This window comes from Condylura cristata, unplaced genomic scaffold, assembly GCF_000260355.1.
Source record: "Condylura cristata isolate star-nosed mole 26May11 unplaced genomic scaffold, ConCri1.0 scaffold00004, whole genome shotgun sequence".
NCBI classification, from domain to species: Eukaryota; Metazoa; Chordata; class Mammalia; order Eulipotyphla; family Talpidae; genus Condylura; species Condylura cristata.
In genome coordinates this window covers 2945283-2960013 of record NW_004567105.1, presented here as the reverse complement: position 1 = coordinate 2960013, position 14731 = coordinate 2945283, and the positions used below count along the sequence as shown (strand labels likewise).

The window sequence follows — 14731 nt, the reverse complement described above, 5'->3', positions numbered from 1 at the left end:
GGATGCGCGGGCGGGGCGGGGCCGCAGTGGGGGAGGGGTCCCCCGCCCGGACTCTCACTCACCGCCTGGCTCTCCTCCCGGCCCGGCTCCGCGGCGGTCCCCGCTCCGGCTCTCCCCACGAGGGACTCCACGTCCAGTCAGGGCGCGCGAGGCACAAGAGAAGTCGCCGCGAGCGGAAGGCGTGGGGCGGGCGGAGCCGCGGGACTGGGGAGGATGAAACAAACGGTCGCTCTCGCCGCAACAGCGGCCACCACAGACGCGGCCACCGCCGGCTCCTCTCAGCCACGGAAGCAGCGGCACCTCCCACCTCCCACCCCTCTCCCCGCCCACTGGAGAAATGACATTGGCGCTGACCAATCAGAGGCCTCATCAGGGCCTGGCCGGGCGACCTAAGAAGTGGGCGGGAAGGGAGGGGTTTGAGGAAGGCGAGAACGGCGACGGGACTTCCTGTGACTGACGGCTGGTGTAGCCACTGGGCAGCAGAGAGGTGACCTCATCGCTGAGGGAAGTCTGGAACTGGCGGAGCCTCTGCGAGGAGGTGGGAGGAGGTCGGCGCGGCCTGGGGCGGGGCTTCGAAGCCTTAAAGAGACCGCAGCACACTGGTCATCTCGGCAGGCGCAGGGCGGTGGAGCCGCGGCACTCAGCCGAGTGGCCAAGGGGTCAGCGCTGAGCCGCGAGCGCTTACTGCGTTCGTCCCTCCGAGCCCATCCCGATCCTTCTAGAAGGCTGGAGGGTCGACGCCTGAGGCTAGTAAATCGATTATTTCACTTTCATGCTTCCCAAAAAGAGACACAATAAATCCCGCCCTGGCCGGGAGCCCCGACTTCCCGTTACAGCCCGCGCCCTGCCGGGGCCGGTAGCCTGGTTTCTGTAAGTCAAGGTGCCCAGCGGTAAAAGACTGGATGCCGGCACCTCCCCACCCTCCCTACCTGCCCGGAAGGGTGAGAGCAACCCCAGCGAAAGTGCTTGGGCTGAGCAGCGAAGGGGCTGGACAAGCCCAAGGCCTGAGCCCAGTCTGCGGGAGTCGGCGGGGAGTCCGCGGGAAGAGCGTCTGTGCTGCCAGGACCCCCGGGGCTCTGGCCTCCTGCAGCTCCACAGTCCTAACGCTCCTGCCCTACCTCTGTGTGTGTGTGTGTGTGTGTGTGTGTGTGTGTGTGTGTGGTATTCTGTGTCCTCCCGGTTGGGGGGGGCCCACACGTGAACCTGGTCCACGACTTCAAAAAGGAGAAAGAATGTGAGCTCAAGAGAAGAGAAAGAACAAGTCAAACAAGGGCCGCTGTGTTGGAGGCAGGCCACTTGCTCCCCCACCCCCAGCATGGAAGGGAGCCCAGAAAAGGAATAATAACTCCAACTTGGTGGGGTGGAAAAGAGGGGGAAGTGCTTTCCAGAAAGCTACTAGGGGATGGTATCACACAGACTGAGAAAAAGGCACCCTCCCTCCCAGCTACAAACACTGGGGTTAGGGCCCCTGTCTTCCCCCAAAGGTCTCCAGGGAATGCCCACTGATGTGAGCTCAGAGCAAGAGCATGAGAGAGTGCCTCTCCCCCTCCAACAGCTGCAAAAGCCAAAGTAGCCCCTCCCCCCCAAGTCAGCTGCAGCTTCACTACCACAGGGTGGCCACAGAAGCTTGGCACTGAGCTGATTCCTTGCTGCCCCTTAGTCACACACCTTTCCCCTAGGCAAAAATCCTGCAGGAAAGTCCCAATAAAATTGTTAATTCAGCAGCTATTTTCTACAGTAGATACTGGGGAGGCAAGATAAGCTGGGGTGAATGCGCCCAGAGGGGGCATGCCCCCAGTGCCCCAGTAACCTCAGAGGACAAAGTACTGCTGGTGGGAGTAACTGGGTGGGACAGATTTCCCCAAGACAAAAGCCAGTGGGGCGCCCCAGATAGTGCCCACCTAGACAGTGCCCTTGTGAAAAGACCACAGTAAGAAGCACAGAATTATTAGTCATGTGAGAGAGGTATGGCCATTCACAGTTCCCCTGCCTGGCGGGCTCACCACCTCAGGAACGCCCCTGTTCCGTTCTTTCTTTAAGAAGTATTTATTTATTTATGCATGCAAGAATTGGGGTACAGGCCAGAGGTGCAGGGGTGAGAGGAATCACCAGAAATAGTGGGGGACAGAACAATCAGGTCTACTGAAACACACTGCTGAGGAGAGCAGCAGGGAGACAGGAGAGGTCTGCTGCACCCTGTGGGTCACTTCCTGGCCAGCTTGAGCTAGTGCTGCAGTGGCTGGGGGCAGCTTCACAGTGCTGAGACTTAACCTCTGCGCCACCAGGCAGGACCTTGTTTCTATGGAAGACCTCCTCCCACTAAACTCTAACCCCAAAGCCTCATGTTATCCCCCAGAGTTTCACAGAGCACATCTAGCCCCACTTCATCCTGGCAACATTTCCAGAACTTGGGGATGACAAGTATACCCTTTCCCACACCCTCTCCCCAAATAAACCATCCAGTCCCTTGCCACCATTCCCTAATTTCCTAGGTCATGGGTTATATGCCCCTCACTATCCTGAGGACCACACAAATGTCCTCCCGTTTGCCAAGCTGGTGACATGTGTAATTTTGGTCCTTCCAGTAAACATTCTCTTTCTCCTTGTAAGGGGACTCTGATTTCTGGGGACATTCTCTTCCCCATCCTGTTCCATTGGGGGCTCCTGGCTGACTGGACCACTCACCTGTGGAGCAGAACACGTGGCCCAGTCCTGACCAATCAAAGCACAGCTCCTCCAGCAATTTAGGGAATGCCACGGGGTGACCTTCTCTGACCTGCGGGGAGAAAGGGGTTCTTTTTGCACTGGGGCTGTGCTATCCTGCTACTCCCTTGGGGCTGGTAGAGAGGAGAGGACCATGTGAAAGCCTCTGTTTGAGATAGTCTCCTTAGAAACAGCCTGTGAGGGAGTAGCAGAACGCCATCTTGCCTTGACCTGATCCACAATGGAGTGCTCTGGAGTCAGCGCTCCGCTCCGTGGCCCACCAGCCCTTAGCCGGGGGCTGTTCCCTCCCACTGAGGGTCATTCTCTGAAATTGGAGGCACCTGGAACCCCTTATCTGCCTACACTCACAGCAGCTGAAGTCAGGCATCCTGACCTGTTAGAGAGGCCCAGGAGGGGCACCACCTGCGTCTTCCACTGTGGCCAGCACATTTCATCCCACTTGGGGTTCTGTTCCTTGCACCCCAAATGTGACCCCATGAAAGAGTTGTGATCTGAGCTTCAGAGAACAGTGAGGCCTCAGCCTTCCCTGGTCTGACTCCTTCGTACCCTGTACCATGAGCTGAACTTTTGCTCAACTCACTTTTTTTTTTTTTTAAGATTTATTTATTTATTCATACAGAACTGGAGTACAGGCCAGAGATGCAGAGGGTGGGAGGATTCACCAGAGACAGAGTGGGATACAGAACAGGCAGATCGACGAAGTACACTGCTGAGGGGCGCAGCGGGCAGGTCAGGAGAGGTCTGCCACGCCATGTGGATCTCCTGGGGCAGGCGGGGATCGAACTCATGCGGAAGTGGCTTAAGCTTCTTAGTGCAGTGCTTTAACCTGCTGCACCACCAAGGAGGGCCCTCAACTCACTTTCTAACCAATCCTTTCACCCTCTCTCCTTTAAGTCCCCCCATCCCAACACTGATATTAAGCCAAACCCACCATTTCTTGCACTTCTGTAACTAATTTTTTAACACACAGGCAGGATTTTAAGTGTAACCCTGCTAGTATTAGCACCCATGGTCATTTTGTCCATTTCCTTGGCTGCAACTTACCGTAAATAGAGCAGATCTGATTCCACACTGCCCAGTGCCTCTAACTTTGTTGCTATGGCTGAAAGGTGGCAACACATGACAGAAACCTGGGAACACATGACGGAAACCTTCAGATAAACCACTAGAAACTGATTTCCTCCCCGCAACCTGGAAAACCTGCTCTGTGTCCTGGGCAGTCTCTCTTCCTGGGCAGTCCCCCCCAGATGTGGTTGCTGGGACTCGACCAGCCTGTCCTCAGCACATGCTACTCACTCCTGCTCCTTCTCAAGGCTTTGCTCAAGTTGGTTCCTCTGTCCACTCATATCCTACTTCCTCCAGGAAGCACTCCAGTATTCCAACATTCCTCCATCCTAAATAGAGCTTTTAAAATATTGATTTTATAATGGGGGTGACATTAGTGTTCAACACTGTATGGGTTTCAGGTGTACTTTCCCACATCAATGCCTGTACATATCACCCCACACTCACTGAAGTCAGCCTCCTCTGCCTGTTCCTACCACTCCTCTTTGGCACACCATTATCTTGTTGTCAGAGTCCAAGGGTCATCTGCTTTGTTTCATTGTGTTCCACAAGTGAGTATAATTATAGGGCACCTGTCTTTCTCCTTCTGACTTATGTCACTTAGCATAATCCCCCCCAGTTCCAGAGGCATGGTTGCATATGGCAAGATTTCACCCTTTTTCTAAACTTCCACTTCTTTGAGGATGCTCAGCTCACTGTGCCCAGGCAGAGCTGAGCTTTAACTGCATTATCTTACTCATCATGGCCGTAGTCTTGCAGTGGATGCTGTTGTCATCCACCCAGACTAAGGGAACTCAATGTGACATTGCTAAAAAACAGCAAAGTCAGGAATTAGAATTCTGGATGCATCCCACAAACATAAGTAACTAGAAGAAACATCTAAAAAGGAAATAGACCAGGCCTCCCTGGTGGCACAGCGGGTTAGGCTCAGCACTATGAAGTTGTCAGCAGCCACTGCAGCACGAGTTTGATCCCCACCAGGAGGTGACCCCCATGGCTCAGCAGCCTCTCCTGTCTCCCCGCTGCTCCCCTAAGCAGTGTGTTTCAGTAGACCTGACTGTTCTGTTCCTCACAGTGTCTCCGGTGAAGACTCTCTCTCTCTCTCTCTCTCTCTCTCTCTCTCACACACACACACACCTCTAGCCTGCACCTCAACTCTTGTATGCATAAATAAATAAACCTAAAAGGAGATCATAAAGGACACCAAGTGAGGACAACCAGACATGAAGCAAGAGGAGAGTGAGCTAGTAAGACACCCAGGAGGCTACAGGAGGGGTTTGCCTCTGGCAGGCAGGAATGAGGTGTGGCACCCACCTCAGGGCACCCCATCAGAGATAGATAGCAAGCAGGAAGGAAAACATCAGGCATATTTGAGCAAGGGAGTTGCTTGGTTTGTTTGAGAGATAAGCTTGAAAGTCTGGTGGAGGCCCTGCCATAAAAAGTAGAGAACGCTCAGGCAAGGCAGGGTGGCAAACAGACCACTGATCATTTCGAAACTACCTGGTCATTTGTAGATTAGATTAAAAGGAGCCTGAACCCAGGTGGGAAGATATGTCAGCCTGTAATCCAGCCTGAAGACGAGGAGCTGGGGAGCGCTGTGCCAGTGGGGAGGGAGGCTGGTTCACCTTGTCTTCCTCTGTTCTGTTAACACCTGTCTCTCCTTGTCCCTAAAGCTCAGCGCATCTTTGAAACATGTTAATCATTTTTAAAAAGTGTCAATAACCTCAAAACCAATAACAATTCCTTGACATGCCATAAAAGATAAGCAGACGTTTTTGGAGTTGAACTGAACGCCCTGCATAGAGAGAAAAAGGCCGGTGTTAGAGGGACTCAGGCCATGCTGAAGCCACCACCACCAATAGGATGACCTGACTCTACAAAGGAAGCTAGATTTGCTGCCCTTACTACTCGGCACACCTTCCCACTTCCTTCCCCAGTGGTATTATTTTGCAGATTAGAAAAACTGGGGGTCAGGCAAGGCAAGGACCAGCTGTCCTCACAGTCTGCAGGGACTCTCAGTGCTAGCCCCGGGGCCCCCAGGCAAATCGAGAAGGTTGGCGACCCTCCCAAGATTCCCCACTCCACAGCCCCCGCCAGGGCTTAAACACAGGCTGACCAGCTCAGTCCCATGGGATCTGGCCTGGCTTTTCTCTTCTTTGTGGCCAACACAAATTATCTGGTTACTCTGGGGATAGAAGCCAAGCATACTCATATTGAACTTGGCTCCTGTGTTGGAAGCCTACGTGAGACTGGAGTGAATAGTAACAGAGAAACTAAAAAATGGATAAGTTTTTGTCAGAGAAAAGGAATCCGGGCAAAGGCTGTCTTGGGCGGGAAACCCGTCCCCAACGGGGCGATCGTATAAGCTGTTCTTTGGCGCCCCCTCGTGGGTGAGAGCGGTAACCCCGAGCACCGAGCCACTGAGCGGCTGGGTACCAGTTAGAGGTTTCCGAGCCAAATTCTTGTTGTTGGGGGTGTGTGTGTGTGATTTTGTCTTACAAATAAAAACCAGAAGGGCTTTTTTCTCTTTGCCTTAAATGAAATATGGCCAGACTGTCATAGTAAGGAGAATCAGACACAAAATTTAATCAGACATGCGGGGTCTCCCTGGTGGCCAAAGGGGTTATGTCTCAGCACTTTGAAGCTATCAGCAGACACTGAAGCACAAGTTGGATCCCCGTCAGGGAGGTGGCCCACATGGCACGGCAGACCTCTCCTATCTCCCCACCATTCCCCTCAGCAGTGGATTTCAGCAGTTAGTTCTGCTCCCACTCAGTCTCTGGTGAATCCTTTCATCCCCCCACACTCCCCACACCTCTGGCCTACACCCCAATTCTTCTATGCAAAATTAAAAAAAAAAACTATTAGTGAGATGAAGCCACATCTTTGTACTTGGCTCATTTTCTTTGCATCACAGGAATATGTGATAGTAAACGTGCCCTGTTGATGAAGGGTGGTTTTCAGTGCGGGGCATTGGAATGAGTATCCTTCTACCTCTCTCGGGACACACTTGCCTACTTCAGTTGAGAATGGAACTGGCAAGCCATAAGGAAGGCTGTCCTTTGCCAATTAGCTTTCGAATGTAGCTGTGGCCATTTGCACTCATGCAGAGCTCCGCGCTGCACATCCTAATCTAGATGTGATGCTTCTGACCCTTTTCATTTCATCCAGTCAAGTGGGATGGTCTCATCTTATAGCTCATTTGCATTTCTCTGCTCAGAGCTGAAATCTGTTCAACCTTTGGGCATCTTCTTTTGCCAACTGTCCAAGTCTTTTTGCCTACTTCCCTGTTGGATTTGTCTAACTTTCCCACACTGACTTGTAGGAGTTTTCTTTTCAAATTCCAGATTCGTTTATCAGATAGGTATTTATTTGTGCATATAAGAGCTGGGTGTACACCAGAGGTGAGAGGATTCACCAGAGACAGAGGGGAGAACAGAACAGGCGGACCCACTGAAACACTGCTCAGGGGAGCAGCGGGGAGTCACTCCCTGGCCGGGGATCAACCTCTTGCTGCAGTGGCTGTGGATAGCTTGATAGTGCTGCGCTTTAACCTGTTGCGCCACCAGGGAGGGCCCCCCAAAGCCATCTTTTTAAAAATTAGATCATTTATGTGTGCTTTTCACCTACTCTTGTCCTCCAGGGTTGTGTCTTACCAGACTCAATACAATAAAGTGGAAAGATATAAGCAGCTGCCCCCAAAATACAGATAAAGCAGAAAATCAAGTGCAGAGAGCGGGTGGAGCGAGGACACACTGCGTGCAGGCGTGTTTGCAGTTCCGCTGCACAGTCCTGCTGCACAGTCATTCCTCCAAAGAGAAACTATTCCGCTAATGTCAATTTTACCTCCCACTGCCCCATAATCACATTGTCCAACTGCTAAATCACAGTGAGATGTCTTGGAATAGCACTGAATTATGCCTTACCAACAGTCCATCCAGCTCAGCTGGAGACAATACAAATAGTTGTGCTTCACTTCTCAAATCTGCAAACAACAAAGTTCCCATCAGGATGTTGTCACAAATGGCAAGATCTTAGCATCAGGGGTGTTAAAAGTGCAGGGGAAATTATGTGTCCAAATTAAATATAGTAGTACCTACTAGTATTGATTAGAACTCTTTGGTGTAAGAAACTCAGCACTGATTGACTTAAGCAAAAGAAAAACATTAACCACAGGAATCCCAAAGCAGCTTCAGGTATGGCTGGATTCAGGACTCCAGGACATAATCAGAACTCAATTTCTCATCATTTCTCCCTTGTAGGATTGGAGCAAGGTGGAAACACTGACATCTTCTCCAGTTTCAAGTCAGCCAAAGCAATGAGCACTTTTGTCTCAGAATTTTTAACCTGAGCCTCTGGCTCTGACAGTCACATGCTCAGCCCTGGATATGGGGACATGTGGGTCCACCACACCCTGGGGGCCGAGTTTCTTTCCAGGAAGCCCAGGGGCAGCTGGGTTACCAGAGGGAGAACAGATATAGACCGTAATCATAGCAGATGAGCTGTATAATTTGGCCGCAGGGAACCTGCTGTGGGATTAGCCAGCACCAGCCTCTGTCTCCTTGGGATAGATTTGGTCCCTGCTCTTCCGACAGCTTCTGCTGAGACCCTGCAGCCCCTCTGAGTCAGCCTCGCTTAGTTTTCCTCTGGGGCTGACTGAGATGGCCCTGACTCAGCTCCTACGTGAGCTGCATGCTGCCTGGAAAGTTAATAAGGCTTTGAAGCGAGACATTCCTCCTGTGACGTGGCGGTGCTGTGAGTGGGCGGCAATGAATGAAAAACAGTGAGAACATGGGCGCCAGCAGCGCTGATGAAGTTAAGATGTGAAGGAGTGAGGGGAATGGAGAGCAGCGACTGGAGATGCCGCCCACTGGGACAGCGGGTGCTTTCAGCAACTGGTCCCTGGCTGCTGGGTCCTGGGGAGGTGCCCCTCGCTGCCCCCACGGCCCCCCAGCTCTGCCTTTGCAGGGGTCTCTGGCCCCTCTTGCTCTCCCGGGAGCTTGTTTTCAAACCGAAATTGCAAGAAGCCTGGTTCCGTTTGGCCAGATTAAGGCCTGGAGACTGGAACTCCAGGGGAAGGGGCCACCAGCTGGCAAAGGGCTGCCTTCCAGGATGAGACTGGCCCAAAGTCATTTTCTCAGCATCAGCATTTTGGAAAGTGGAGTCTCACCGCAGGGGTCCCCTGGGGTGAGGAAAGAGGGCAGAATTTGGAGTCCCAGGCTGGGGGCCAGGCTCCTCTGTGCCAGCTGGATGGTTCTGGGAAAGTCACCCAATGCCCTGAGCCTCTGTCTCCACATCTGTCACTGAGGTCACCTCTGTCCTACGGTCCCAGCCAAGATAAGCACATGTACAAAGGCCGCACAAATGCCAGTTACTGTGACTTTGCCACCTACAAAAAAAGAAAAGCCAACACAGACCCCCCTCCCCGCAGTGAGGAGAACCCCAAGCTCCTTTTGCTCCAGTTACCATTTGGCACCAATTCGGCTGGGCCTTCTTACTTGATGACACAGCAAGTCAGCTGCGGAGGTGAGTGTAAACCCATCCAAGGTAGTGATTCCAACAGCTTCAGCAGGATCAGCTAAAACCCACAGGCACACTGCAGTTCAGATGTCAGCAGTGCTCCAGGAAGTCCCTTTCAGCAAAACCTGGTCAAGGCAGCCCCATAATGCTCCAAATCTGCTTCCCGCCCCAATGCTGTTGAAGCCCCACAGGTCCCAGCATCAGATTCCCCTTGTGCTGATAGCCTCTTGCCTCAAAGGTAAATCGCACACCCTTGTGGCACACGGAGGCTGGATCAGCAGGAGCCCACGCTGTCTATGCTCTGGGGTGACCGGAGTTAGGCCCCAGAAGCAACCCTCAGCCCCCAGGGACAGGCACCATCTGGCAGCGCTGTTCCTGCCCCCTCACTCCTCAGGCGCAGGTGGGTGACTCTGGGAAACTGCCTGTGGCCTTTCCAAGGACCCCGGTGAGCTCCAGTGCCGTTGCCACAGCAGCAGACACTGGCGCAGACGACTTCTCCTTTCTGTCTCCTTGTCCCCACTCCCATGGCCCTGCTCCCTGGGCCCTTTCGGAAAAACCTTTGTGCACAGAAACCCTTGTCTCAGGCTCTGCTTTCAGGGGAACCCAAGCTGCAGCCCCTTCTCAGCTTGCTTGCCTCGCTACCCAGCAGTGGACACATCAGATCCCGCCCATCCTCAGCCCAAGCCTCTCCAGTGACTCATTTCCCATGAAGGAAAAGCCAAAGTCCTTGCCTTGGCTGCTGCAGCGGGGGGCCTGGGGGGTGCAGGGAGGGGGGCAGCTGATGGAAACTGCCCTGTGCTTTTCACTGAGCTCGGCCTGCTATTCTCCCCTTTGCTCCACTAGAGACACCAGCTCACTCCGGCCTCCAAGGTCTGCACTGGCTGTCCCCACTCCTGGAAAGCTCTCCCTCCAGGTATATCCCAGCCTGTTCCTTCACTTCCTTGGAGACAAAACACTTCTTAGAGAGCCCTCCCATGCCAACTGGCAGCCTCCGGTCCTGGGTCCCTGTTAGCGCTGGGCCAGCACTTGTGTGCTCCTAGACTTACCACCAAAATCATGCATTGTCTCTTTTTGCTCTCTTTTTTTGGGGGGGGGTCAATTTTCTGTCTCCCCTATGTGGCTGTAATCTTCTTTTGAGGATAGAAACTCAAAAACTTCTTTTTTATTTTCACCAGTGGCAGGCGCCTGGCTAGCAGTAAGGATTCAACAGTTACTTGTTGACTGCAGGAAGTAAACAAGGAAGACTGAAGAGGAAGGGAGGGTTCAGAGGAAGGGAGGGTGCCGGGCCTGGAGCAGACCCCAGCCCCACGTGGAGCCCCAGGGCGGTGGCTGGGGGTGGGGTACTGGGATGCCGTGATGGCAGCCCCTGGGGTGAAGGGCGTGGATGTTGCCAGATGTCCCTCTGAGGATTCAGTCAGTTCTTTACCCTCTAAGGTTGTTGCTGGTGATTATTTGGGGGGGGGGGGGAGGCCTAGGTTCTGCTGTTTGCCTGAAGGAGTCCCAGGTAAAACCTCAAACACCTGAGCGCCTCAGTCAACAAACCCCTTAGTCTGCCGGCTCCTATGCCATGGAGTGCCCCCCGACCCCCCCGCAGCCCTTCCCCCACCCCCCAGTGTGGTCAGCGGCTCAGCAGCGGCACTGCCCCAGCTTCTGAAGGACCTGGCCGTCTAGCCTGGTGGTTGGGGACCACAGCACCGCAGAGGCCCTGGGAGGGCCTGAGGCGGCTGCTGGGCCAGCCTAGGGGGGCGCCCCCCCCATGAACTCCTCGACACCCTGAGCAAACCACCCCCCACCCCCAGCCACCGCCCTGGGGCTCCGCGTGGGGCTGGGGTCTGCTCCAGGCCAGGCACCCGCCGCTCTTGGCGGGGATCTGGCCCCTCGCAGGAGGCAGCCAGCAGCCCCGCGAGCCTGGGGGCCGGCAACCCCGTCTCCCCGCGCGGGGCCGAGCCCCGCCCGCCGGCTCCCCGGGGCCTGGGCTCCGCTGGCTTTCCCAAGTGGGCGCTGCGGCGCAGGACGGAAGAGGTTAACGTGCATCTGCCTCCGAATGTTAATGTGTGTAGGTGATGTCAGTAGGAGCTGGCGAGGAGCGAGCGGAGAGCGGCGCTGGAGGCGGCGGGGACGGCCGAAGACGACCCCCTTGCGGACCGCGGGCCCCGCCGGGGCTGCCGCAGCCTGCGGGGGCGACGCGCGGCCAGCGAGCAGGCTCCCCGCGGCCGCACCATGGACCTGGAAACCTCGCTGCTGCCCACTGGCCCCAATGCCAGCAACACCTCGGACGGCCCGGATAACCTCACCTTGGCCGGTGAGTGGTGTGGAGCGCAGCCCTCACGCTCCTGCGCGCTGGGGTGGGGACCGGGAGGTCTCACCTCTGAGTCAAACTGCTCGGGAAACTTTATTTCAGTGGTGGGGGGACGAGATCTGCTTTGCCCCAGGGGCTGGAGAAGGGCGTGGGGCAGAAGGGGCAGGGGCAGAGCAGAGGGCAGAGGCACACTGGCACCTTGGGCAGTGGGCAGGGGTGGGGGCCGCCGGGGCGGGCTGGCTGCCGAGTTCCGATAGGCTTTGCCGAAAATACGACCGGCTGGAAGGCGGCGGAGAAGCCGAGGCTGGGGGGCAGCCAGGCTCCCTCTCACCACGGCCTTCTCGCCTTCCCCTTCAGCAGCAGGAACCGGTTCAGAGGCAGCCTCCTGCCCCGGGGAAGGTGAGGGGCGGCGACAAACCAGAGGAGAGGGATTAAGTTTCCCGAGAATTCGCCTCCTGACATTCCCGGAGCTGAGAAGCCTTGGAATTCTAGCTTTGAAGGAGAAGGGAAGGAACGGGAGAAAGGGACGGTTTGCAGGAGAAAATCTCGGGAGGCTGGCTACCACCCGCAGCTCTGGCCCCTGCTCCCGGGAAGCCCAGACTCGGAGGCCAGCCACAGATCCCCTGATAGGAGGCAGGGCCCGGCACACCGCAGAACCCGGGGCGAAGCCTCTGTGGGGCCATCACCCTGGAGAGCCCAGGGGTCAGTGCTCAGCTTCCCACCAGCAATCTCTAAATTGAACCGATCAGGGCTGCAAATTGGAAAAGAGACAGCACAGCGCGCACACACTTTTGTGTCCTTTTGGCGATTTAGATGAGGCTTCCTGCTGAAGTCCTGGCTCGCTGAGTAATCCTCTGCAGATAGCTGTGACTTTGTACTCGGTGCCTTCTGAGAAAATGCAGCAGGCGGAGAACTGGGCCCCTCAACAAACAGGTGGTGCGGGAGAATCTGGTAGGATAAAGCTGGGAACCGGTGGAGGAAGCCAGGGGACAGGATTAGCAGCGACTTGGGGAGGAAGCTTCCAGATGAAGGGTGGGCTCAGAGCTGAAATAGGAGGGTCGATGGAAATTAGGCGGGCGTGGCTAGACCCGCCCCCCACTCACAGCTCTAGGCCCCTAGAAAGCAGGGTGCGGCTCAGGGGCCCCGCATCTGCTCCCTCTGTTCCCAGGGCTGCCGGCTCGAACAGGCAGCGTCTCCTACATCAACATCATCATGCCTTCGGTGTTCGGCACCATCTGCCTGCTGGGCATCGTGGGAAACTCCGCGGTCATCTTCGCGGTGGTGAAGAAGTCCAAGCTCCGCTGGTGCAGCAACGTCCCCGACATCTTCATCATCAACCTCTCGGTGGTGGACCTCCTCTTCCTCCTGGGCATGCCCTTCATGATCCACCAGCTCATGGGCAACGGGGTCTGGCACTTTGGAGAGACCATGTGCACGCTCATCACGGCCATGGACGCTAACAGCCAGTTCACCAGCACCTACATCCTGACCGCCATGGCCATCGACCGCTACCTGGCCACCGTCCACCCCATCTCCTCCACCAAGTTCCGGAAGCCCTCGGTGGCCACCCTGGTGATCTGCCTCCTGTGGGCCCTCTCCTTCGTCAGCATCACCCCTGTGTGGCTCTACGCCAGGCTGATCCCCTTCCCCGGGGGCACGGTGGGCTGCGGCATCCGCCTGCCCAACCCCGACACTGACCTCTACTGGTTCACCCTGTACCAGTTCTTCCTGGCTTTTGCGCTGCCCTTCGTGGTCATCACGGCCGCGTACGTGAGGATCCTGCAGCGCATGACGTCGTCGGTGGCCCCCGCCTCCCAACGCAGCATCCGGCTGCGGACCAAGAAGGTGACCCGCACAGCCATCGCCATCTGCCTGGTCTTCTTCGTGTGCTGGGCGCCCTACTACGTGCTGCAGCTGACCCAGCTGTCCATCAGCCGCCCGACGCTCACCTTCGTCTACCTGTACAACGCGGCCATCAGCCTGGGCTATGCCAACAGCTGCCTCAACCCCTTCGTGTACATAGTGCTCTGTGAGACCTTCCGCAAACGCCTGGTCCTGTCTGTGAAGCCCGCGGCCCAGGGGCAGCTTCACACCGTCAGCAATGCCCAGACGGCTGACGAGGAGAGGACAGAAAGCAAGGGCACCTGACAGCTCCCTGCCACCCTGGCAGCTCCAAGTCAGGACACCGCAGCCCCGGGGAGACGCCCGAGGCCCGCTGGGAGCCGGCAGGGAGGCTGGGTGGTGAGGGGTTACTGTGACCACAACCCGCCCCGGGGCCCACGAGTTGCTGGGGAGGCTGGAGCCAGGTTGGGGGCTGCAAACGTCAGAAACCCCCTGGCAGAGCCCCCTGGCAGAGCGGGATGAGCTCTTTGGGTGGAACAGAAACTGAGGAAGAAGCAACTTTTGGTTTGAAAATCGGTGGGGGAGGGCACCCTCCATCCGCTGGCGGCCCAGCACGAGATCAGGACCGATATGTGCACACTGCATAGGGCCCTGAGGAGATGGGGCTGGGGTGGCCTCGGTGCGCTTTCCGTGGCCAGTTGGCTTGAGGGGAGCAGCCTTCCCCCCATGCCATCGTGCTTTCCAACGTCTGTTCATCTCCCTTTAGCTCTAGGGGGTGCATGTTTATGGGGGGGCGGGGTGGGCGCTGAGCCCACGGGAGTAAAAGCCCAACTTGCTCAGCCATGCACTGAGAATGCCAAGGCTACCTGGGGCAGGGGTCTTGCAGTTAAGAAAAACGGGCAGGCGGGGGCTTCTGCAGCTGTGGACACACAGTCCCTTTGCCGAACATCTGTCAGCCGCCAGGTCCGGACTCAGTGCCCGTCTGCGTCCTGCAGGTGTGGGCTGTGCTGATGCCTGGGGTGCTGGACCATGTTTTGCTCTGGTCTTTCCTCTCCCAAATAAAAATGAATAAAGGAAAACCTGCACCCTCGTCATCTGGATGCTCTTGTCCAGCTGCCCTTCCGTGGGGTGGGGTGGTGGGTGCAGGAGTGTGGCAGGAAAGGGGAGGAGAGGTAGCTTGGCGTGGGCGTGGCCATGACACGGGCTGCGTGTTAAGGGGGGAAGAAGCGGGGCTCTGCTTGTCTAGACCCACAGGGAGGGTTTGGTGACGGGGACGCATTA

The 14731-nt window shown here is 56.1% G+C and overlaps 2 protein-coding genes across 3 annotated transcripts in view; one reads left to right on the top strand and one right to left on the bottom strand.

The window, feature by feature from the left end:
• The window catches only part of MKL1 (megakaryoblastic leukemia (translocation) 1), a 148132-nt gene extending 147424 nt beyond the window's left edge, over positions 1-708 (bottom strand). Inside the window, exons 1-3 of the mRNA XM_012735117.1 lie at positions 686-708; positions 459-559; positions 63-329 (exon numbers count right to left, since the gene is read on the bottom strand). Coding sequence (XP_012590571.1) covers positions 63-329; positions 459-559; positions 686-708 — 391 coding nt within the window. The remainder of the gene's footprint in view (positions 1-62; positions 330-458; positions 560-685) is intronic.
• Positions 709-11342: 10634 nt separating this feature from the next.
• MCHR1 (melanin-concentrating hormone receptor 1) lies at positions 11343-14525 on the top strand. Of its 2 annotated transcripts, none has more exons than XM_004675640.2 (2): positions 11343-11611; positions 12777-14525. In XM_004675640.2, exons 1-2 carry the CDS (start codon positions 11530-11532, stop codon positions 13754-13756), a joined length of 1062 nt encoding a protein of 353 aa, XP_004675697.1. In that variant the 5' UTR covers positions 11343-11529; the 3' UTR covers positions 13757-14525. The 2 variants fall into 2 exon arrangements, with proteins under 2 accessions (XP_004675697.1, XP_012590499.1); XM_012735045.1 differs by lacking the exon at positions 11343-11611 and adding an exon at positions 11838-12559.
• Positions 14526-14731: the final 206 nt, after the last annotated feature.

Bases quoted from the DNA above. Each gene is read 5' to 3' on its own strand.
- MCHR1 (XM_004675640.2), top strand. From the start codon at position 11,530: ATGGACCTGGAAACCTCGCTGCTGCCCACTGGCCCCAATGCCAGCAAC. The intron at 11,612-12,776 runs GTGAGTGGTGTG...CTCTGTTCCCAG, and splicing joins GGATAACCTCACCTTGGCCG to GGCTGCCGGCTCGAACAGGC.